Genomic DNA, 24,769 nt, shown 5'->3' with positions numbered 1-24,769 from the left:
GCAGACACCACATACTCCCCTTTCTGTTGCTCTCTTGGGTTCTTTCACTTTTTTTTTTACCCTTCAAGTCTTTCTCTGTTTGTCTCTAACTTGGTAAGCTATAGGCAGCTGCATTTGTAATCAGTCACTAAAAATCAGCTTAATTACATTTTAAAAAGTAATTTTACATAGTCTGTAGTTAAAATAATCTTAGAAGTTCTTTTCCTAGGATTGCGTTGAAAAGAAGACAGTATCCTTCACACATGTGCTATGTTAGGGTTATCCCCACACACATCATGTCCACACAGTTTTTAAAGAGTTAGATTAAAATGGGTCATCGAATAAAGGTGCTTGCTGTGCAAGCCTGGTGACCTGAGTTTTGTCCCCAGGACCCATGTACAGGAGAAGGGGTAGGAGAGCACCATCTCCACACAATGCCCTCTGATCTCCACTCTTATAATGTGACACATCAGCACACACCTCCTTTGTGAATACAAGCAATAATAAATACTATTATGGTATTGTGTAATTAATATCTTGAACTTTACAGATATTCTTCTATTGCTTGTGTTGGGGTTGAACCACATTTCAATTGCTGAAAGCTATTTAGTTGTGAGATGCTCACCAACTAAAGCCCTTGCCAGACAACCTGAAGCTGAGTCCTGGGATCCACATAGAGGGAGGAAAGACCTCACAGCACCCTGGCATGTGTACCCACACACCATTGCCAGACACAACATAAATAAACAAGAGAGCTTACACATTCAGGTTGTCCTCTGACCTTAACAGCACACTGTGCATGTGTACCCACACACAAATAAGTAAGATATAATAAAAATGTAATTACTGAAATCCTTCATAGACAACATGGACTTTAATAACCTATCAAGTTGATATTCCAATTTCTTACCTATGAAACAAGTTTAAGAAGTTAATTGATTTCCTCTAAGTATTGTTTATTGTAGGAAAAGTGTAATTTGACAAGAATTTGATAAACTCTCGGAACTCAGAATTTTCAAAACCTACACTCACAGCTTGGACTCCTCTCTGCAAACCCTGCGCTGAGGAATCCAAACAGCACAGAAGATAGTAGAAAGAAGGCTAATCCTTCAAGTCTCTTTTCCCACCACCTCAGCTCTGCTTCCCCAAGTACTTAATTACAAATTTATAAATGTTCATATTACATATGATTTTTCCCTTTTTATGTCAGTGGCATTATATTATTCAGATGGGCTTTTTTCAGTTAACTTTTTATCTAGGTATTAGTATATGAGGCTCTACCTCACTCAACTCTGTTTAGAATGCAGTAGGATTGTGTTCACTGCACTGTTACTGAGCCAGTTCCCCCTCTTCCTAAGCATTGAGGTTGTTTCTACAACACTGTTAAAGAAATTATGTTGAAAGGCATGAAGAGATGGCTCAGCTGGTTAAGATCATTGCTCTTCCAGAGGACCTGGGTTCAATTCCAAGCACCCCCTTGGCATAATTATGCATAACTGCAGTCCCAGGGACTCCAATGCCCTCTTCAGGCCAATATAAGTACTGTGTGCATGGGGCATGTGGACATACATGCAAGCAAAATACCCATGTACATACAATTTTTTAAAAAAAGAAATTATTTTGCACTAAACATCTTGTACTCGCATCTCTGCAGTCAAAGTTGTCAGCACATTTGTAGACAAAGTTTTCTCACACGGTTCATGCATTTTCAGCAAGATAAATCACCGTAAACTCTTCCACTGATCTAGGTATGGAGGAATGCTTGTCCCTCTGTTACAAAAGCTGATGTCATTTTTAAAGTTATATTTATTTGCTTATTTTGAGGGAAGTGATATGCATGTCATAGCATGTGTGTGAAGGTCAGAAGACAACTTTCAGGCATCCATTCTCTCCTACCACTGTGTGTTGTGGACATTGAACTCAGGTTGTCAGGCTTGGCAGCACATGTCTTTACCTGCTGAGCCAGCTCTCCAGCCCAAATTGATGTTATTAGTCTGGTTTTTGTTTGTTTGTTTGTTTTTTTGTTTTTTTTTGTTTTGTTTTTTTACATTTGCTAATAGGTAGAATGTCATCGTTTCTAGTTTGTATTATACTTCTTTAATTATGGGTGAGAATAAGAACTTTATTGTATGCTGAATTATGTTGTATGGTGGTATGAACATCTGGGTTTGTACACTGCTGAGCTTCTAGCTGTTGGAATATACAATAGCAACTGTGGGAAATGTGTTACCGGAAAGTCCACAGTAGGGAAAGAACTTGATATGACTTGTTTGCTTATAGGAAAGTTCCAGAGTATTAAAGGAACTTCTCTCTCTCTCTCCTTTCTCTGGTCTGTCTGTCTGTCTCATGGTAGCATATTCATGTAATCTCAACACATGGGAAACAGGCAAGAAGATCAAGATTACAAGTCCAGCCTGGCTACATGAGACAGTGTCTTGATTTTTTTTTCTCCCCTGAATTGTGAATTGTCAAGATAAAACTAGCTTATATTACTTGATCAGGAACTTATATGCAGTGGAGGTTCAGAGACCTTCACAAGTGAAATGGAAGGGTAAGAATTTATACCATCCACAAATCAAACTGCATTGAAACGGAGAAAGACAATTTTATAATATTTTTTATGTTTGAATTCCTCTTTGGGGACTCGGGGTGTAAGTCAGAGATACAATACTAACTTGGCAAGCACTGTACCCTGGGCTCAACCACAGTACCTCAATAAACAAATCCCAGCACCCCAGAAACCAGACTCCCAACACCTCCTGCACAACCCTGGGTGTTTCTAAGAAGCACCTGTGGGGACACTGGTACAATTGTCTTGCTTGCTGGATTCAGTTTATAATAACATCTTTCAGACTTTTCCTGCCAAGTGGGATTTAAAACAGCATCTTCCAGACCTGCTAAGTGCTGCTCCTGCCAACAGGCTGCAGTTATTTTAATGTATTTACTGTTCCCACTGACTCATCAGCTCTCTTGCAAAACTCAGGGTCAGGCTGAGGTAATGTATGGGAGGTGAAATTGCTCCTGTGATAATGAATCAGAGTCTGTACTTGACAGTGTATGAACTTTCCCCTATGTGTGCATGTGTATAATGTTCAAGTTCAAAATTTTTAGAAAACAAGCTGGCAAACATCAAGTGAGTAATGGCAGGTACATTTTATTGAGCATGCAAGGATAAAAAAAAAAAAATCCAGTAATCTCATAGCATAGCAAACCAAATAAATCAGCCTGAGTCTTTCTTAGCATTGATATCAATACTTAACAGTGACAACATGAGAAAAGCATTGTTCAGCCCAAAATGTTTGTAATCTAAGTCATGTAGTATTTTTACTTTAACTTAAATATAATATTCTTATTACTTTTCTGAAAATTTCACGCATGGATGCAAAGTATTTTTATTATATTCAATCCATACTCTCCTGGACTCCTTTCAGATCCATCCCCATTTCCCACTTGTTCCAAAGTTCCTGTCTTTCTTTCTCTTTCTTTTTTTAAACAACCCACTAGAGTCCAGTTTGTGCTGCCTGTATTCTCATGATGTTGAGCTATCCAGTGGAAAGTGACTGGCCTACCAAATCCCTTAAAAGGAATTCTTCCCTCTCTCAGAAGCTTCTCCTGTCAGTTTGTTTGGCAAGGGGTGGGCCTTGTGAGCCCCTCCCTTTTCATGCTGAGTGTTGGCTGGATGGATCTTGTGTAGGCCTTCTTGCATGTAGCATTTTTAGATTATCTCCATGGACTGAGGTTTGGCTCCATGTTAGAGTATTCATCTACCACAAATAAGGCTCTGAGTTCAATCCCCAGTGTCTCCAAAATAAACAAATGCCATTACTGAGTTGCTAAAAATACATGACCGGCTATATTTTATTAAACATGAATTTAAACCCCTGTCATGGTTGTTCACACCTGTCATCTCAGTACTTAGGAAGATGAGGCATTGAGGTCCATGAGCTTGAGGCTAACCTGCCCCCACCTCAAAAATAAATATAAAATTTATGTACTTCCTATATTAGTATTAAAGAAGTATGTAATCATTTTAATATAAGTAGATGAAGCATTTGATAGGTAATATAACCAGTGTTAGCATATTAAAATTTAATAGTTCACAACTGGAATATTCTTGTGAGCCTACTCATTAACTGCTCACTGAGGGGGAAGAATAGATCAATAGGCAATCTGTTTTATATTTAACTATACCACTTGAAAGCCAAGTGGTAGATTAAAAAAAAGTCTCTGGTGTGAAGTTCTTGAACTAATGAAGACTAAGAGAATGAAAATATCACATTTTACCCCTCATAAATTAATGGATCCAGGCATTAATCATCAGCAATTGTTAATGTCTCAAAAAAAAGCTAACCAGATGTATTTAAGTATCATAGCTGTTTTTTTTATCTCCCTTAAAAATAACCAATGTGATGTGATTAAGCCATCTAGATTCAGTTGTCAACCAATTCATCAGAATTACAGTAAACAAAATGTCACATAGCATCACATTGATGTCATCATCAAAATCCAGTCCTTCAGAAACTGTGGGTCATATGACATGGTTTCTTGAAGAGTAATGAAACTGTAGTTGAAGAAATTGTGTGCTCCTATCTGACTATTGAATCAAACAATATAGATGAAAAGTGTAACTTAACACCATTGCAGTGTAGCTTATGGTGGCTTGCTCACCCAGCATGCATGAGTACCCAGGTTCAGTCCTCATCACTGAAAATAAACAAACATGCCAACCTATGACCTCTTCCACATCTCTTTCAGAAAAAGTTAGAAAAAAAAAACAAACCTATCTTCAGCTTTCTCTTTCTCACTAGTTATGTCCTTTGTCTACCATATTTTTCAGAATACTTAACATACTTCCGTTTCCAGCATGCTTCTCAAAAAAAAAAAAAACTCACATTTTCCAATTTCTCATTCACTATAAAACAGTCTTTCTTTTTTTTCAGCATTGAGATGATTTTTCTTGTTTTTTGTTTGTTTGGTTTGGTTTGGTTTCTTTCCAAGATAAGGCTTCTCTGTTTATCTTTGCTGTCCTGGAACTCTCTCTGTAGAACAAGCTGGCCTCAAATTCAGAGATCTGTGTGCCAGTGCTGGGATTATAGATGCGTACCACCATCATCACCACCTGGCAATTTTTTCCTGTTGTTGTTGATGTGGTTTAAACACAGATGTGTGCCAGAGGAAACTTAGTATTCTTTCTTTTTTTGTTTTTTTAAGACAGGGTTTCTCTGTTTGGAGCCTGTCCTGGAACTTGCTCTGTAAACCAGACTAGCCTGAGACTCACAGAGATCCACCTGTGTCTGCCTCCCAAGTGGTGGGATTAAAGGTGGTCGCCACCACCGCCCAGTGAAATGAAGTATTCTTAATGTTCCATCTTTGGCTAGATGGAGCCAGCAAAGACCATTAGACAAGGTCAGGAGGCTAAAGAACAATTTTTACAATTTATCTTGGTTCCAAAATACAGTGTAAGTGGTAATGACAAGACCAACATTGTAGAAGTAACAGAACCAAACAATAAAGCTCTTTCAACATCAAGGTATTAGCTACACACTTTTGCTGTTTACAGAGAAAAGGATGAGAGCATAGCTTAGTGATAGTGTGCTCAAAGCCCAGGGTTCAGGCCATAGCGCACACAAAAAGAACAACAGAAGCAAGTTATGTAAGGACATAGATGAGTCACAAGAAGCAGAAACACCAATTTCAGAAAAAACCATGGTTCTCAGTTTTATTTTTAATTGTTCCATGAAACACAGCAGCTTTCTCGTAGTACCCATGTTTGGGTAGTAAAATGAGAGGAAAGAAACATGACTGTGATGATGGGTACTGAAATCAGGCCACTGCCATGGTCACTCTTGTAGCCCCAGTGGCTATCTTACAAAGCAATCTTGTTATGGTTCTTTATGGTCTTTTTTTAAGATCTATATGATCTACTTTTAAAGATTTAAGAAAAATTACATAAACATGTGAGTGCCTGCATGAGTTTATGTGTACCGCATGTGTGTGCCTGATGCCCACGGAGGTCAGGAGAGAGCATCCAGTCTCCTGGAACTACAGTTATAAACAGTAGTGAGCTTTTTGATGTACGGGACCCAACTCAGATCCTCCCCAAGAGCACTAAAGTGCTGTTACCTTCGGAGACATCTCAACAGCCCCAGAGTTATGTATACTCTTCCACAAGCCCTGGGATATGTGTTTGGTTCTGAGTTCATGCGGAGAAAGTTTTATTTGGAAAATGTAGAAATAACATTGTCTCTGGCATTCCTGTGTAACCTAGACTACAGAAAAAATCTGTACCATTTGACTGGTTGCCAGGCACCATATTGTAGTTGAGAAGTGATCCATGCCTTTCCATAAAATTGCTTGAATAACCAAATCTGACAAGAACTGTGTTCTCTCTGTGGAAAGCCTCTACTTTTCATGATTATCCCGAATCAGGACAGATCAGGACAGCTAGGTCTTGTAAACATCATTGTCATCCTATGATGCAAAGTCTCCATGGAAATTGTTTTATTTTCCAAAGCAGTTAAGTAGCCAAACAATAGAAGCTGGCACAGAAACAGCCAGAACCAGATTGGACTGATAAGGTGATTCACCTGGGGCTTAAGACGGAGATGTCCAAACAAAGAGCAGCAGCAGCAGAAGGATTGGGCAGGATGCACCCCCAATAATAAATTAAAAAAAAAAATCTTTAATTTACCCTTTGATAGCTTCCTAGAGTATTTTAAAGAAACTTTCACATTCCATATGTTTTTTTTGGGGGGAAGGTTGTTTTGTTTATTTGTTTGTGTTTGTTGTTGTTTTTTGGTTTTTCCAGACAGGGTTTCTCTGTATTGCTTTGGAGCTTGTCCTGGAACTTGCTCTGTAGACCAGGGTGGCCTGGAACTCACAGAATTCTGTTTGCCTCTGCCCCGCCCCCCCCCAAGTGCTGTTCATATGTTTTTTTGTTTTGTTTTGTTTTGCTTTTTGTTTGTTTTTACCATTAAAAACAACAACAAAACAAACAAAACAGAATCCAGCATTGGGTAGCAAGGGCTCAGAGGATACAGGTGCTTGCTGCAAAGCCTGATGATTGCGTTCAATCCCATTGCCTCACATGGTAGAGGGAGAGAACCAACTCTTACAAGTTGTCCTCTGAGCTTCACATACATGGCAGGTGACACGTGACCAAATGTACACCAACAAAAGTAAATTAATGTAGTTTTTAAAATTGCTTTTTTTTTGGGCCAAAAGTGTAGTGCATGCCTTTAATACCACCACTCAGGAGGTGGAGGCAGGTAGATCCATAAATTGGGCCAGCTTGGTCTACATTGTGAGTTCTAGGACAGCCAGAGCTACAGAGTAAAACCCTGTCTCAGAAAGAAAAAGTTATTGTAATAAACACTCAAAATCATCAGATAGCTGCATTAACATACCCATCAAAATACTTGTCTAGTTCCAAACCCTATACATCTCAATAAACTTCCATGCTGTCAGAATAGTTTTTCTGATGTCAAGGTTTACATTTTCACTATCAGTTACATTTTCATGCACTTACCACCACAAGAAATATATATATGTGTACATATATATATTATATATATATATGCATCATTGCATTATCTCTGAATTGTATCCATCTCTGAAATCTGTTCTTCTGCTTGTTCTTGTCTGTCTGTGATGGCATCTGTTGTGGATTTTACTTGATGAGCCTTCTCATTTACCTGTGTTTTGTTTTTTAATGTCTCAGTCTTCTTGCCAAAATTTTGTTCTATATTTTGGGCTTTTACCTCCAGTTTACTGTTTCATTCACTTTTGAGACTGTCTTGTTGAAGTCTAGGGTAGATCTCTTTAATTTGTCCATGTTTGAGTCTTCTATATGACCACTGATTCTTTCAAAAAGTAAGACTGATTGTTGGTAGATTTCTCCTGTGCTGACAGCCACTTCCAAATAACCACTCAGAAACTTAATATTATTAATTGTAAATGCTCGGTTGATAGCTCTGGCTTGTTACTAGCTCTTTTACTTCAAATCAACCTATACCTTATCTACTGTGTGCCACGTGGCTCATGGCTTGTTAACCTCGTTTTCTACATGTCCTGTTTCCTCTGTGCCTGCTGGCATCTCCCTGACTCTGCTCTTTGTATCACAGCATCCTTAGTTTGCTTACCCTGCCTATACATCCAGCCTGACTACCGGCCAGTCACTGTTTCATTAAACCAATTCGAGTGACAAATCTCTGTAGTGTACAAGAGGATTATTCCACAGCACTCTGAATTCTTAGACATTCATCTATCTGTGTGCTTTTGGATTCCCTCATAAGGGAATGTTTGTTTGGGATGGGTCATGGAAGGTGGCTGTATCATAGTCTTTGTGTTTCTTTGTTGTATTTTGTGTATCTCTTAGAGAATGTTTGACTTTTACTTGTGACTTCCCCATCTTTGGAGCTTTCTGGATTCTTCCTAGAGGGTTATCTGCATGAAATTTAACTACATGGACTGGAGAGATTTAGTGTTGTCAAGTATAGTTGCTTAGGTAATCCCACTGTAGCTATGTGTGGTGATATAGTATTTATGATTTATTAAAGCTTGCCTGAGGATTCGGAAAGCAAAGTCTGCCTCAAGCTATAGAGATCAGGCAGTGGTGATATACATCTTTAATCCCAGCAGCCATAATGAAAGGTGGTGGTGGTACATCTTTAATACCAGGACTCAGGATTAAGAGTAGATTGATTTCTGTTAGTTCAAGGCTACACTGACTCCACAAAATTGACCCAGTCCTAAAAGAAACAGCTCACACAAAGGTGATCTCAGCACCTGGGGACACATGCCTTTAATCCTAGCACTGGGCAGAAGAAGGAATGTAAAGAGGAGGAGACAGGCTCTGAGAGCCTTTTGCCTCTGAAGATTCATGGGACAGGATTGCCATTTCAGCTGGGTAGAGATAAGATCTACTGGCTTGGCTGCTTTGCTTCTCTGATCTTCAGCTTGAAGCTTGAACCCCAATATCAGTCTCTGGGTCATTTATTTATCATGCAACAGCCAAAAGACCAAGGGTGAGGTGGCATATGAAGAACCAAGACAGCCAGATGGAGTCAGAACCTCGATCATTGCCTGGATCCTGTGGATCCACTGCAGGCCAGAATAGCAAATGTAAGACCCATTTAAGTATGGGCACCATATGTGGTATGTGGCTAAAGTGGGCCACAGTAGACCCCTGGGGTCCTGAAGTGACCACTAGAACCTCAAAATTCAACCCCCCACACACACTAATCTTGAAGGCCACTAAGACCTAAGCCCCAGTTTCTTAGGGGACCCTGGGTACACTAGAACTGAAGCTCCAGTCCCCTCAGTCTACTCTAAGACCACTGGGGCTGGAGGCTAGTGAGCCAGTGACTTAGTCCCAGGTTGCTTTCTGCTCCTGCAGAAATAATAAATGCCTATGGGTAAAATGCATTTTTAAAGGATTAGCTTATCTAATTTTTACTTTTAAATTTTCTTGTTTTTAATTTTTAAGAAAAATGTATTTGTGTGAGTGCTTTGTCTGCACGCCATGTGTGCGCCTGGTGCTCATGGCCAGAAAAGGATGTTGGATCCTTGGCACTGTATCACAAGTGGTTGTGAGCTGCTGTGTGGGTGCTGGGATTGAACCCAGGGCCTCTAGAAGAACAAGAGACATCTCTCCAGCCCAACATTTCTCTGTTCTAGAAATGTCTCTTCACAGCCAGGCAGTGGTGGTGCATACCTTTAATCCAGCCCTTGGGAGGCAGACGAAAGCTGATCTCTGTGAGCAAGGCCAGCCTTATCTACAGAACGAGTTCCAGTACAGGCTCCAAAGCTACACAGAGAAACCCTGTCTTGTAAAACCAAAGTCTCTTTATATTTTAAGGAGTCTAACAAAGTTCATATCTTAGATTCAGTCACATCCTAAGCTTTAACCTGTAAAAATTCACTTTTAGCTACTGACTCCTACATTCTGTCTCTCGTGATTATGTCTTTGGGTATGCTTACCACATTTCTCCTATGTAATGTCTGTGACCCTGAGCGTCCTAATTAGATTTTCTATCCTTTTGCTAAGAATGAACAGTGTCTTGCCTTCAATGATGTGTTAGCCAACAGGTCCATGATCGTCTTCATTTGCCCTCCAGAAGGTTATACCTCAACCCTTTATCAATGATTTCTGCAACCATTCATGATAATTTTGTAGATAATTTTGTGATCTACTTTCACTAGGGTTTGTAAAGTAACAGGGGTTTCCTATGTACTGCTCCATGTATCATAAATTAGCTGCTGCACTGTGTCTATAAAAAAAAGTAGTCTTTAGCTATATCATTATCCTCAGATATAGTTAACACAAAACAGACAGCATAGTTGATTCTTCTGTTATTTTTCAGAGTTGTATATTATTTCCTGAAAACATTGACTTTTTAAAAATTTATTTTGAATATTTCATGTGTCAGTCACTTTTCTGTGCTCCTGTCATGACCATCAGGAACTCCTTCAAGTCAGTCTCATGTCCTTCCAGGTGGCCAGTTCATTTCAGTAGTTTGCTGGCTTTTTGCCAGGCTCATCTGCCTTACTTAAAGTAATGCATATTACTTTAATGTTCTTTCATTTTTATATTAGTATCTTTTTTTCCAGCAATGAAAACCTTAGTTTTAAGTAGTATATACACATTTTTTTCCTCTTCTCCTGCCAGACTATGTAATCATGTCACTTAGGCACAATTTTAAAAGCTAAAGATTAGGAAGTATTCATAGAACACAAACTTTGCTGCTCAGGAACTGTTTCTTCTTTGTTTACAGCTAGTTCATCAGATTCCAGTTAAATACCTCTTTTAACATAAAAAATAATATGGGAAGGTTCATACAAAAATATATTGGGTGCTAGCCATGAAGATACACAGTTGTAATTTAGTACTTTGGGGCTGAGGAAGGATATTCAAGAGTTTGAGATCAGTCTGGGCCTCTTAGTGAGACTCTTTCAAAAACTATTACTGACCTCCAATTGCTCTGTGTGCAGAAAACAAAAGACTGTAGAGCCCCAGTTGGGACACTTACATTATCTCATTCTTGGGATCTTTGTGAGGGTGGGGCAGAAAGACCATACGTAAGAGCCACAGGTGGTGGATAATTTAAATGAGACTGTTTTCCAGACAGACGCAAACATAACTCACAGTGATTGTGACAGTATGCACAAGACTCACACAAACTCCAACCAGCCATTCCTGCATTGTGTGGATGAAGGTGAATACCTAATCCCAGTGCCAGCTGAGGAGCTATTAACATTTAGTGATTGCTGGGAAAGGGAGATTCAGGTCATCATTTACTGACGATGACCTTGATAATGTGATCACATACCAGAGCAGATCTCAATCCCAAAACTAGCTGAACAACACAAAATAGACCTGATGGGGAAAGAAGGTCAAAAGGGGGGCGGGGGCGGGGCAATTTCAAAGTTGGGTTGAAAGCAATAAGAGGGTCGAGGCAATAGTAAGGGGATTGGGTCCTGAATATATTCAAAATACATTGTATGCAATTGTCAAAGAATTATAAAATGTAATCATCATAGATTAAGTCACCTGATATAATTGACAGCATCAGAAATGAGGTCAGCAAGATAGCTCAGCAGGCACTTGGCATGCAAGCCTGGCAACCTGAGTTTCATCCCTTGAACTCTTACAAAGGTAGAAGGAGAGAACCAAATGTGCAAGTTGTCCTCTGACCTCCACATGTACACTGTGACAATACACACATCACACATGCACAATAAATTTTTAATGTCAGAAAGCCCTGGAAATAGCTTTTCTTTCCATTATCAGCAGTAACAGTTTATAAAGTAGCCCACCTACATCTAAAGTAGCATAACACACCAAGAAAGAAATACTGTGTGTTTATTTATTTGTGAGTAAGCTTAAGGGTAGGCCCTCTGTTGTCTCCAGAGATTTCTGTATTCAGAAAAGGAATTCTGCTGGGCTGTGGTGGCACACATCTCTAATCCCTACACCCAGGAGGCAGAGGCAAACAAATCTCTGTGAGTTCAAGGCCAGCATGGTCTACAAAGGGAATTCCAGGACAGCCAGGGCTGTTACACAGAGTAACGCTATCAAAAAAAAAAAAAAAAAAAAGGAATTCTTTATGTTGATTTCTTTGCTTTTGCTTTTGTTCCTGCTAGAAAAACATTACATTCTCTAAACAGTGCTAACTGAGGTCTACCACTGTGGCTAAACTTGAATCTGAACTGGTCTCTGTTAACCACAGAGGCAACATAGTTATTGGTGCTGGTGTCTCAGTACTGATGAAAAGCCAATATTTGCTTCTCTTTTTCAGATGACGGACGTAAGAAAGCTCGAAATGCTTATCTCAACAATTCCAACTATGAAGAAGGAGATGAGTATTTTGATAAAAATCTGGCACTCTTTGAGGTAATATTTTAATTATGTATGTGTCAGTGGGGGAGTAGAAGAGGGCTCATATTTTCCCTCATAACTCCCTGGGGATGGAGTTACAGGTGGTTGTGAGCCTCCCCATGTGGGTACTGGGAACTGAACTTGGTTGGGCCTCTGGGAAAGCAGCAAGTACTCTTACCTACTGAGCCATCTTTACAGCCCACACAGTGAAATTCTCATCACTCTTGGGAAATACAAAGTCATCTCCCATTTGCAGGAAAATGTTTGGAATGAAAATTACTGTTATGCAAATTAAGACAAATACTGAATAGTGCATTTTTCCGTGTGTGTGTGTGTGTGTGTGTGTGTGTGTGTGTGTGTGTGTAAAGAGAGAGAGGATAAGGCCAACTGTGAGAATGAAGGAGAGATGTTAAGGGGGCAGATAAGTGAAGACAGAGGATAATAGATTGCCCGTAACATGAAAGCAAAGAAGACAAATGAGGGCAGAAGGAACCTTGAGGACAGAAGTTTCTGTCCCACCCAGTCCCCTAGCCATTTAGTCCCAAATAAACACACAGAGGCTTATATTAATTATAAACTATTTGGTTGATGGCTCAGGTTTCTTATTGGCTAGCTCTCTCTTAATTATTAACCTATTAATCTATGTATCTCTTCATGATCTTGGCTTACCAGAGAATGTCTAGGTGTCCTACCTTCCCTGTAGCTACATGGTGTCTCTCTGATGATGCCCTCTAATTAGGAGAATTAGAATTCTCCTAATCTGCCTATTCTTCCTGCCTGGCTACATACTGCCTGTCCATTAACCAAAACAGCTTTATTCATCAACCAATAAGAGAAACATATTCACAGCATTCAGAAGGGCATCCCCCATCAGGACCTGGCCTGTAAGGGAGTCGGAAGGAGGGGAACAGGTTAAAACAAAAGTATAATTACCATTTGTATGAAAAAAAAGAAACTTAATGAAACCTAGTATCCTACCTTAACTTGTTGCCATGTTTAAGTGTAGTGATTTTACCTTGCACATGTAGGCAGCCACTCCCACCGAGCTGTACGCTCAGTTCTGTGTAGTCTTTCTAATATCAGGAACAAGTTGTCTCACTGAAGAAACATTTTCTTAAAATGTTTACCTGTGAAGTATTTTATCATTTATTTTCCGTTTCCTGGTGCAAAGTTTATTTAATTGCTGAATTTCAGTATCCTTCATAAATTATTTCTGACTTTATAGGAAGAAATGGACACCAGACCAAAGGTGTCGTCTCTCCTCAACCGCATGGCCAACTATACTAACCTGACACAGGGAGCAAAGGAACATGAAGAGGCAGAGAACATCACTGAGGGAAAAAAGAAACCTACCAAGGTGAGGCCTCAGAATACAGGACAAATAAAAACAGACCCACATATAAGAGATGAAGACATGCACTGGGCATTAGTCCGTGTTAACTGTAATAAACTTGATATACCCAGTACGATTCTGAGCATTGGCAGCATGGCCCATACAGAATATACACTACCCTAGCTTCATGTGGGAAGCCAGTCCCTAAGCTGTTGAAACTCTTGTTAAAGCATATAGCATCTTCAGTGTAAGTAAGGCTTGACCAAGAACTTATACAGTTAAAAGGAATGAGACTGGCAAGAGTCTGCTGGAAGGGTTTGATGCTCTGGTAGGTCAGACAGAGAAAGTCCTCTGATGTTTCTGATATGACAGAAACTGTCCAAGTGAGGAAGTTAGCCATGTCAGTGGGAGATGGTTAGCACATCAGTGGGCAGGAAGATCTCAACCCAGTCTCCGATGCCATCTGCCTGGTAGAAAGGGGTTGTTTGTTTTGGGTTTTGTTTTGTTTTTGAGATGGTGTCTCAGATATAGCATAGGCTAGCCTTGGACTTTGAGTCCTCCTGCCTCAGCCTCCCAGGTGCTAGAATCATAGGCATCCACCATGATAATGATACCCCGTAGCTGTTAGAAATTTTTTGTTTGTTTGTTTGTTGTTTTGGGGGAGTTGTTTTTTTTTTCTGCTACTGTTCTTACAATAAAAGTATATCAATCACATAGTTAGTTCAGCCTTTTGCAAAGGTGACTAAATGGCCTTAAAGTTTTTACTTTCCCCATCTGCTTCATTTACCAACTATTGTGAAGAATTTGTACCTAATTCTCAAGAATTTCCACAAGTTGTTCTGTTTTTAAATGAGAATAAAAATTTATCAATCTTGAAGAACAGACATTTTGAGATTGTTGAGTGGTCCATTGCTTGGGAATAGTGAAAATGTGGGAACTCACCTAAATTACAAATGTGTAATGATAATGGAAATACAGTGATGAACTTTACTAAGAGACCTTTGAAGGTATTGCTTAAACTTCGTGTGTGTTCTTTGAGATTAATGTGGTAAATCTGAGCATCTTTTATGGCTAACTATATTTCCTTCTGTCTTACATTTTTATTTCCAGAGCCCTCAAATGGGTACTTTCATGGGTGTCTACCTCCCATGTCTACAAAATATTTTTGGAGTGATCCTCTTTCTGCGTCTTACCTGGGTGGTGGGTACCGCTGGAGTTCTCCAGGCCTTTGCGATTGTGCTTATCTGCTGCTGCTGTGTAAGTCCTCCTACAATGGCTCCTAGAGCTCACCTGGGGTGTCTCACTGCCCAGAGTATATGCACATGGCTTCCTGGGGAGCAAGAACAGAAAATACATAGAGACTCATGATCCCAACAGGACAGAGAATTTTGATCTTAAAAATCTAAAGGATTTTCATTCAGCACCCATTATCCATTATTTCCTATGTAGTATATGGTGTCCTAGATTTTTGGAAATAAACAAAATGAGGGTCTTCAAATAATTCAAAAGTATGGATAATTTGGCTTGAAAACACTGATGTTGTAATAGAAGAACATTAGAAAATGTATGCCCTATTCTCAAATGTACTGGAAAATAAAATTGACAGCACCTGGGGAGGTGAGGGGACTCTGGATTTTGTTTGGTTCACTTTAAAGTCTCCTTTCTTTTGTAGTCCCCAGAAATTCCTCAGTTGTTTTCAGCTCTTCTCTCACTTTCTCAACACATTCTCATCATCCTTTAATTTAAATTGCTCATTTTTATATATCCCATCCCTGTCCATGAGTTTACTGTCCCTTGTTTTGCTAAACATGGTATCCTCTGTATGCATCATGCTCAGCTGAGTACTAACCACACAGGTTAAGCAGACCTAACCTATGTTGTTAATAACTTAATGGCACTGCCTTCCCCACTCCCAGTATCTCAAGCTTGAAGGTTCAAGGCTGTATTTGACTCCTTGGTTGCCATTTACCACAGCCAATCTGTTCTGAGATACTTCATATGTAACCTTTCCTCCCTACGCTGTAGATTTTACCTCTCATTTGTACCACAGCAGCCTACTAGCTAGTCACTATGCCTCCATGAAGACCTTTATGTACTGTGTTACTAGGTAATGTTTTACATTTGTTCTGGTAGTTCTCTTTCTTATCTGTATTATTTGAGTCCAGCCTTCTTTCCAGTGTTGTCTCCCTAGCTGTTCCTTTTGGATGTTTCACAGCAACTCTTTATAAAAGTAGGTAGAGTTAAATGTTTGTAAATGCTCCAAAGTCCACACATGGGAAAGTACAGAAATGTCAGCTCTACCCAGTAATAAAATTCTTCTTTCTCTCTACAGACAATGTTGACTGCCATCTCCATGAGTGCCATTGCCACTAACGGAGTGGTGCCAGGTCAGTAACCCAAGTGTGAGTTTCAGGGATTATCAGTGATTAATCACTGTAATGCAGGAGGTATAAAGTCCAAAGAAACTCAGTGTGTTTATTCTGTTGTTCACAATGTACTGTAACAGTGTCATCTTCTAGAAGCCATAGAAACAAATTCTGTTTGACTTCAGGATGCTATCTTTGAAATCTCATTATTTTTAGACTACAATGCTTTAATTTCAGCCACATTCTTAGCTTATAAAACATATTTTATTAGACTACCATATTTCTGTAGGAAATACTCTAATTTTTCCTAATAGTGACAAAACGTAGAGTATTGGGTACATCATATTCCCATTAGCATATCCACTTTGTTACATTCAGAGTTTCCCAAATATCTTTTGCACATATTTTTTAATTACTACTTATGACTTGTTTACAATCATCTTAGTGATCCCCTCATTTTATTCTGTTCGCATCTGTTTTGTCTTGTAGCTGGGGGCTCATACTTCATGATTTCCCGGGCCCTGGGCCCAGAGTTTGGTGGGGCTGTTGGCCTCTGCTTTTATCTTGGCACCACATTTGCAGCAGCCATGTATATCCTTGGTGCCATTGAAATTTTTCTGGTAAGTGATGAATTAATTACGATCTATAATCTAGAAGCTCTGTAGGTTTGATCCTTAGATATTAGTTCCTGAGATGAGGTGCGGCAGCCAGTCAGGTGATGACTGCTATGACTGTGCTCTTACCATGACTCTGAGGCAGGAAGGCTGAAGTGTCCTTCACCTGCCTTTCCTTTCCCTGCTGTCTGATTGTTCGCAACTCTATCACCTCGACCAGGGAGTTCATATCTAGGTAGAAAAGACCTATGTCAACGTAGGAAAGTAAAACAAAGCTCGTTTGTTTATATCATACATGTATGTGTTTTGGTGTGCTGAATCCATGTGTGTAGAGGCCAGAGAGCAAGCTGGTTCCTCACCTGCTGTTCTTCGGGAGACATCCAGTTTGTTTCATGAGACGGAGTCTTTTGTGGGACGGGGTTCACCACCTCCATCTGGCTGGCCAGTCAGCCCTGGGTATCCTCATGTCTTCACCTTCCCAATGCTAAGATCACAAGCATATACCAATGTGCCTGGCTTTTTACATAAGTCCTGGGGATCCAACTCAAGTACTAATTCTTGTACAGCAAAGCATGTCACTGGCTGAGCTGTATCCCAACCTCTCTTTTTGATAACTTTATCCCAGTGAAAAGGTTTTCATTCTCTACTCATAAATATTTTCTATAATCTTTTAAATAAAATCAATTTTTGTCCTATTTGGGAATGTAGATATTCACAGTAGTAATTAGAAAACAAAAATAATCCATGAAATAACATTTCTATAGACATTCTAGAGCCAAATAAAAATGTGGTTAATTTCCAGCCTTGTGTGGTACATAACTTTAATCTCAGTACTTGGGAGAGAGAGGCAGGTGGATTTCTTTGAGTTCCAGGCCAACTAGGGCTACATAATGACCCTTTCTTTAAAAAAAAAAAAAAAAAAAAAAAAAAAAAAAAAAAAAGAAGAAAGGATAAAAATTGTTTTCATCACTTTTTGTTTCAGCTTTGTTTTCCTTCATAATAAAAGCAACATAAACTGTTAAAGTTTCTCTACTTGGTTGTTTCTCATGACATCGCTTCTTCTCTGCTCCTTTCTTTTTTCTAACAGGTGTATATTGTCCCTCGAGCTGCCATCTTTCGCAGTGACGATGCACTCAAGGAATCAGCAGCCATGCTAAATAACATGCGTGTCTATGGCACAGCCTTCTTGGTCCTCATGGTCTTAGTGGTATTCATCGGCGTACGCTATGTGAACAAGTTTGCCTCACTTTTCCTGGCCTGTGTAATTGTGTCTATTTTGGCTATCTACGCTGGTGCCATCAAGTCTTCCTTTGCTCCACCACATTTCCCGTATGTGCCTATGTTTTCACCTAGTCATCATTGGGTAGTCAGTGACAGTATCTGGTGATGTGAATTTCATGAATTTCATGGAGTGATTTCCCTATTGGCCCAGTGTCCCAGCATGACACTTCCTGACAAACTGTCCTGTTAACCCCTTCCTCACTTCTGAAGTGTAGACCTAGCAGCTGTAGCCATCATTAAGATGTAGCTATTTAGGTTCTCCCCCCCCCCCCACCCTCATAGTGATTGTGTTTATGTGAGCCATCTATGAAGGACTTTACAGTCATAGTCATTATGAGCAGCTACATTTATATGGCATTTAAATGTTCAATTGCCTTTTAAAATAAAAACCAATTCAAAAGAATTCTAGAGTATCGGTCTAGAGAGAGAACTCTATGGCTATGAGCACTGGATGATCTTCCAGAGGAGCTGGCTTCAATTTCTAGTATATACATGGAGGCTCACACCTCTAGTTCCAGGGGATCTGGTGCATTCTTCAGGCCTCTATAGGCTTCAGGCACACAACTGGTGCACAGACACACATGTAGACAATATTAAATAAGTCTTTTTAAAACACCCACATATTAAACACGTCTTTTAAAAAAAAGAATTACCTAATTTGTTTAATTACTTTCTTTATTCTTGCTTGGTACCATAACTGCTAAAAGTTACTAGGTATAAAATAAAGGGAAATGAATGTCATATCACATATATATATCTCTGTGTAGAGGACATTACAGGCCATAAGCTGTGCAGTAGTGAATTGATGGATTTGTGCAGAGCCTTCACTCACACAGTGACCTACTTTCCCTTTGACTTGTGACACCAAGGCTGGTTGGCACTCAATTATTTCTAATCTTGTTACAGAAGTTGGTTTTGAAGTCATATGGATCAGCTGGGGATCAAATTTATTGGTCCTATGAGTTTTTTTCACAAAAAACAAAAAACAAAACAACAACAATTTTCCCAAAGTCAACTAATGGTAGAGCAAGAACATTAGCTTTGTGATTTCCTGACTGCTATTTGGTAATGCTTCTATGTGATGTCAATAAGAGATTCCATCGTAAGCTTTCATTTTACTTACTTGGCCATAAAATAATTAAAGATCCTTTTCCTTTTCAGTGTCATAAAAGTTTTAGCTGCAACATTTTAGCTGTATCTCAACTGGGGAAATTCCATTTTGCTTCAGGTTTCCCTTTGGGGCTTCTCCACTTCTGTTTGGTTGGGGAAAAAAAATCACAACACATGATATTTTGTTTTTAAAACTTCCAGCATAATATGTTAATAAAAAAAACAAAACTGTAGGGGAACCGTGAAACAAAACTAGGGATTGTTAAGAGTTGTTGAAGCATGTAATAGATATGTGGTTCATTATGTATGTATGAACACACTGCAGATTCTAAACCTTGTTTTGTTTGCCCTCAGAAGTATTTTACTGTGGGTCTATTACTCTATCCTTGTTTGTGTCTCCGGGTAGAAGAAAAAATACTCTGCAGTTAATGTTTGTATTATCCTTAAATTTCCTCTGGGCTTAAAGTCAGAAACAGTTTTGTCTTGGGCCATAGAGGGATGTGCCTTTTCAGTCTAGTCAAGCTCAGTAGGACAGGCAGTTCCAAAGCTCTTAGGAATGTAAAGCCTCTTCTCCTTTCACTTCTGACTTTCTCTCGTTCCCTCCATCTCCCCCTCTTTCTTCCTCTGCCTTGAAAGAAAACAAACAAATGAAAATATGAGCATTGGGGCATTTTTTATAAAACTAAAAGCAGAGGTACTCTGGAATTTGATGATGGTGGCGGTGGCAGGGTGTTCTCATGTTTGCTTGTGGAGACCAGAATGTATCAGGCTTCCTGCTCTGTTGCTCTCTGTCTCATTCCCTGAGTCTCCAGAGCTAAACTTGAAGCTCACCATTTTTTGCATTGTTCAGCTATGATAGTGGGCCAACAAACCCAGCCTTTCTGCCTGTCCTCCTCACCTGCCCCTATTCCCAGTGCTGAGATGACAGGCATGTATGGCCATGCCAGGCTTTTTGTGTGTGTGCTAGAGATCTGAACTCAGGACCTCATGCTTCTATGGCAAGCACTTGAACACCATTGAGCCATCACCCTAGCCCCTGTAGGATTCTTTCTAGCCTAAAAATGGATGAATAGCCAAATATGTTTGGAAGATAATTCAGTATAGTTTCTTTGTACAGTCCTTATGTTTGAATATCACCTATATCTATCATTTGTATGACCTTGATCTTGGGCAGACTATTGAATCTCTCTGTAAACCTCAGTGCCTCCAGCCACATAAGATAAATGTTAAAATATTGTGAGATCTGTGAGGATTATACTGGCAGAAAATGCAAGTCACCATGATTCACAGTGCTGGTCAGTATTGCTTGTCCTTTCCTACCCATAGCAGTAGAATCTCTGAGAAATGGGATCGTTTTTCTCCTTTACTAACCTGCTTTTCCTCTTTAAGACTTGGTTTTCTCTGTTCTTTTTTTCCCTTCCTGATCTTCTGTTCTCTGTTTGCTTTGCTTTAGGGTCTGCATGCTGGGCAACCGCACCCTTTCATCAAGACACCTTGATGTTTGCTCTAAGACTAAGGACATTAACAACATGACAATGCCATCAAAGTTATGGGGATTCTTCTGTAACTCAAGTCAGTTTTTTAATGCCACCTGTGATGAGTACTTTGTTCACAATAATGTCACCTCAATCCAAGGCATTCCTGGGCTGGCTAGTGGTATCATTACTGGTAAGTTAGTTTAATTAGACTCCTTTGGTTTTGTGTTGTTTTTTCTTTAAGGACAGTGGGGGAATAGGCTTTCCCCTCTTGGATTCTTTCTTTCTTTCTTTTCTTTTCTTTCTTTCTTTTTTTTTTTTTTTGTCTCTTTTTTTGCATTTTCCTATAATATATTATGTGTGACTATGTTCATTTTCATACTTTATATATGCATATTATATGTTTTGATCATATCAACACATACCCCCTACTCTCACTTGTTTAGAATTGCTTATAGGTTCATGAGCGATGTGTTGTTTATAGCAGTATGGTCCCCTTACAATGGCTACAGGACTAAAGAAAAATGTCTCTCCCACATCAACCATCAGCTGGGTGTAAAGCCTGAGGGATGGGTGGGGTCTTGTGGGTGCCCCATTCCTAATAGGACAGGATATTGATAGAGCCTTCCTTATGAAGATCTTGTGCAGGTAATCAGAGCTGCTGTGAGTTCAAGCATGCAAGGGCCACATCACAAGTCAACATTCTGTATCATTCCCTGTCTTCCTCTGGATTTTCTGTTCTTCCAGTCCCCTTTCCCACAGTGTTCCCTAAGCCTTGAAGGGGGTAACATAGATATTTTTATGACTAAACATTAAGCAGTTATTCTTATCACTTTGACCAGTCGTTAATGAACCTCCACAGTTACCACTGCCTATGGTAAAAAAGAAATTTCCCTGACCACGGCTGACAATATCACTCATATATAAGAATATACATAGTTTTTTAGAAGGCAATTTGACAACCACAGCATGTCCATTTAGGAAACACAGGCAATAGCTTCTCCACTAGTATCAATGACCTAGACCTAAATGGCGATGACTGTGATTGCAGTGGTAAAGGTTGAAGCCAGTTGTGTCTGACAAGCACCATGTTCTCTACTACTGAACTGGACCCAGCCTGCTGTCTAAAACTCTTCTGTTGGACATGGCCTGGATCCCTGTGTATTCATGGATGATCTTAAACTCATTCCCTATGCCACAGCCTCCTGAGTACTGGGAGGATTATAGGCACACACCACCATAGTCAGCATATTTCTGCTTTTCTTTCAGTGAAATTATCTGTGTTTAGAGCTCCCTTCCAGAGTACATCTCTTAAATTTGCCTTCTTCTGAGGACAGAGGCAGACTTTTTAGCCTAGGGTAAGATAAAATACTTTTATTTTAGGGTAAGATAAAATACTTTTATTTTGCAATGTTCTTGATGCTAACAGCCAACTCCTAGGTTTACAGCAACTCCCTCTGCTTCAAGCTCCTGACAAGCTCCTGACAACTATGGGGATTTGCCTTCTTATCGGACTCAATGTATTCTTGAAAAATTCCCAGTCGTCTTCCTGCAGTGATAGCTAAAATAGAACTGTTTTAATGTCACAAGTTTTTCCTAGCTCAGCTAAATTTCTGAAATTCTTTTCTTAAATGACGTCCATCTTAAATGTTTTGTTCACAAATTTCTTTGCCCATTAAGCAAGTTCATACTAAGAGGTTAAAAACTGCTTTGATACTAATTGTTTTAAAAATAGACTTTATACTTGGTAACTAATTTAAAAATAGGCTTTATGGGGCATTTAATTTAGTCTACTTTTACTAATTTGTATTAGAAGAGTTAACTACATTTATTATGCCAAAGCATTTTATAAAATTGAACAAATGAGAAATAACATTGGTTATATTTTTACAACATATGTTCATGTTGAAGAAACAATGGCTTTGAAAACTATCCCAAGGGACCGAGGCAGAGGTAGGTACAGTACTTGCCTAGCATGTAAAAGTCTCTTGGGTAAGTCTCCAGTATAGTAATTGTAATAAGTACTGTGGGGGTCTCTGATTGAATGTTGTTTGGGTAAGAAATCATGTACTTACATTGCTTCCATATTGCTTATTTCCTTGTATCCTCTTTCTTCCTACCCACCCAACTCCTCACCCCTTTGCAGAAAACCTTTGGAGTAATTATTTACCAAAGGGTGAGATCATTGAAAAGCCATCAGCCAGGTCATCCGATGTCTTGGGCAGCTTAAACCATGAATATGTCCTTGCTGACATCACCACCTCCTTCACTCTTCTGGTGGGGATCTTCTTTCCTTCTGTCACAGGTAAGGGGGTGACTGTTGGGTTTCAGAAGCCATCAGCCACACTGAGCACATTTTTTTCTTAGGGTATAGACTTACATCCTCAGGGTTCTAAGTTTGTCCCCATCTTCTGTCTCAGTATGAGCATCAAAGTGCCCAGAGAGCCAAGTTAACTTGGTGTTTCCCCTCACTAGGTATCATGGCTGGGTCAAACAGATCTGGAGATCTGAAAGATGCTCAGAAGTCCATTCCCATTGGAACTGTCCTTGCCATCCTGACCACATCCTTCGTGTGTATCCTTTGAGTTATGGTGATGGAATCATGCAGTAGAACTAAGAGGATCAGTACTTTTATCTAATAATAATAATGTCATCTCTTATCACTGCCTCACTTGCTAGATAGTTGTCTTGTTTCATAAGCATCATTAAAGAAGGATTTTATAAGATTAATGAATTTAGCAACTCACTATATAATAAAAGAATCACCCTGAGTGTAGTTACTGTATAAAGGTAAAGGATAACAGTCTCCTTGACTCTCAGCATAACAGATTTAAGCAATGTTGTCCTTTTTGGTGCATGTATTGAAGGAGTTGTTCTCAGAGACAAGTAAGTATAACAACCATGTCTGTCTTCCTTGAAATCTGGTCACTCAGCATAGTATCACACAGATATAATCTCAAACCGGGCCAAGGTGTCAGTCATAACTAATAAAATAGAAAGTTATGTATTGAGCTAAAATGTATGTGTATGTATATATACATATACACACGTGGACATTTGTATCTCATATATAATGAATGAAAGACAGGAAAGTATGTGTGTGTGTGTGCATCAAACATACAGAGAAATATAGAACACTGAGCTTCTAGATTTGATCCAAGCAATAAAAAAGTTTTAAAAACAAGATTAAAATATATGTGCATAATTCAGCCTATGATAAGATAAAATATTTTGTGATTATTTTTTCTTTTGCAATGTTCCTCAAGCTAACATCAGAGTTATAGGATTAAGTAGTCCTCCTTCCTCAAGCAGTAAATGATTATTAAATAATAAGGAGAAATGCTATTATATAAGACATAACTAGTGTTATGTCTAAGCTGTGAAGTTGTCTAAATACTAAGTACTCTTCCTGTACACCAAGCACTGCTGGAATGCTGTAGGAAAGTAGAGCAGGACAAGCGGAACTGCGTAGTGTCTCTGGCATCCGCTCTAGAGAGCAGCAGCTGTCCACTCACACGTGCCATTCTAAATGGAAGTGGGACACTGATTTCCTTCATGAAGACTACTTAGCATTTACTGCTTCTTTTGTCAGATATGCTTTGTGAGATGTTTGTGACAGATCTCTCCCAGAAACTAGTTAATACCCTCACTTCACTCCCTGTCACAAAGGAATCTGGGTATTGTCCTAGCCTAGGTGTTTTCCTCATTTTCACCCATCACCCAAGTCTTTTCTCTGTCTACTTTCCACTGTTCAGTGGTCACATTGATCCATACTGGGCTTCAACGTTTTTCTCTTTATAATCACATAATAATGTCCTTTTGAGTTTTACCACCTTCTTCCATACCACCACCACAATGCTCTTTCTGTACACCTTTGTCTATGTTGTTTCCTTTGCTTCTGTTGGTTATTCCTACTAGGAAGACTCACTTCATTCTTCTTAAGACTAAGCCAAAAATCTTCACTCCTGTAGTTTTTCATCTTCACCCCCAAAATAGAATCCCTCCTCCTTTCATCTCCCCACTATATTTGAACATACTGTGGTGTTGCACTTACCACACTGTATTGTAGCTACTTATTTTCATATTACATTCCCTTGGTTGAGCTCTAGGATTCCTGATAGACAGGGATTCTAGCACAAGCTTTTATAAATGTTGTTGAAGAATATAGGTACAAAATGTGTGTAGGTTTGTATGTATAAGGCATAGTGTCTCAGCTGTACTATTTTATTGGA

At 39.3% G+C, this 24,769-nt stretch overlaps 1 protein-coding gene across 3 annotated transcripts in view; it reads left to right on the top strand.

Annotated features, from left to right (window-relative positions):
* The window catches only part of Slc12a6 (solute carrier family 12 member 6), an 80,084-nt gene that overhangs the window by 39,765 nt on the left and 15,550 nt on the right, over positions 1–24,769 (top strand). For all 3 annotated transcript variants that reach the window (XM_051183789.1, XM_051183788.1, XM_051183791.1), the window contains 10 exons: positions 12,279–12,373; positions 13,584–13,715; positions 14,802–14,948; positions 16,024–16,078; positions 16,547–16,677; positions 17,759–18,000; positions 20,516–20,730; positions 22,684–22,842; positions 23,013–23,111; positions 23,366–23,423. In XM_051183789.1, coding sequence (XP_051039746.1) covers positions 12,279–12,373; positions 13,584–13,715; positions 14,802–14,948; positions 16,024–16,078; positions 16,547–16,677; positions 17,759–18,000; positions 20,516–20,730; positions 22,684–22,842; positions 23,013–23,111; positions 23,366–23,423 — 1,333 coding nt within the window. The remainder of the gene's footprint in view (positions 1–12,278; positions 12,374–13,583; positions 13,716–14,801; positions 14,949–16,023; positions 16,079–16,546; positions 16,678–17,758; positions 18,001–20,515; positions 20,731–22,683; positions 22,843–23,012; positions 23,112–23,365; positions 23,424–24,769) is intronic.

Source organism: Phodopus roborovskii, unplaced genomic scaffold, assembly GCF_943737965.1.
Source record: "Phodopus roborovskii unplaced genomic scaffold, PHOROB, whole genome shotgun sequence".
NCBI lineage: Eukaryota > Metazoa > Chordata > Mammalia > Rodentia > Cricetidae > Phodopus > Phodopus roborovskii.
The sequence above is the reverse complement of the archived record's forward strand: the minus strand, read 5'-3'. Positions and strand labels throughout refer to the sequence as shown.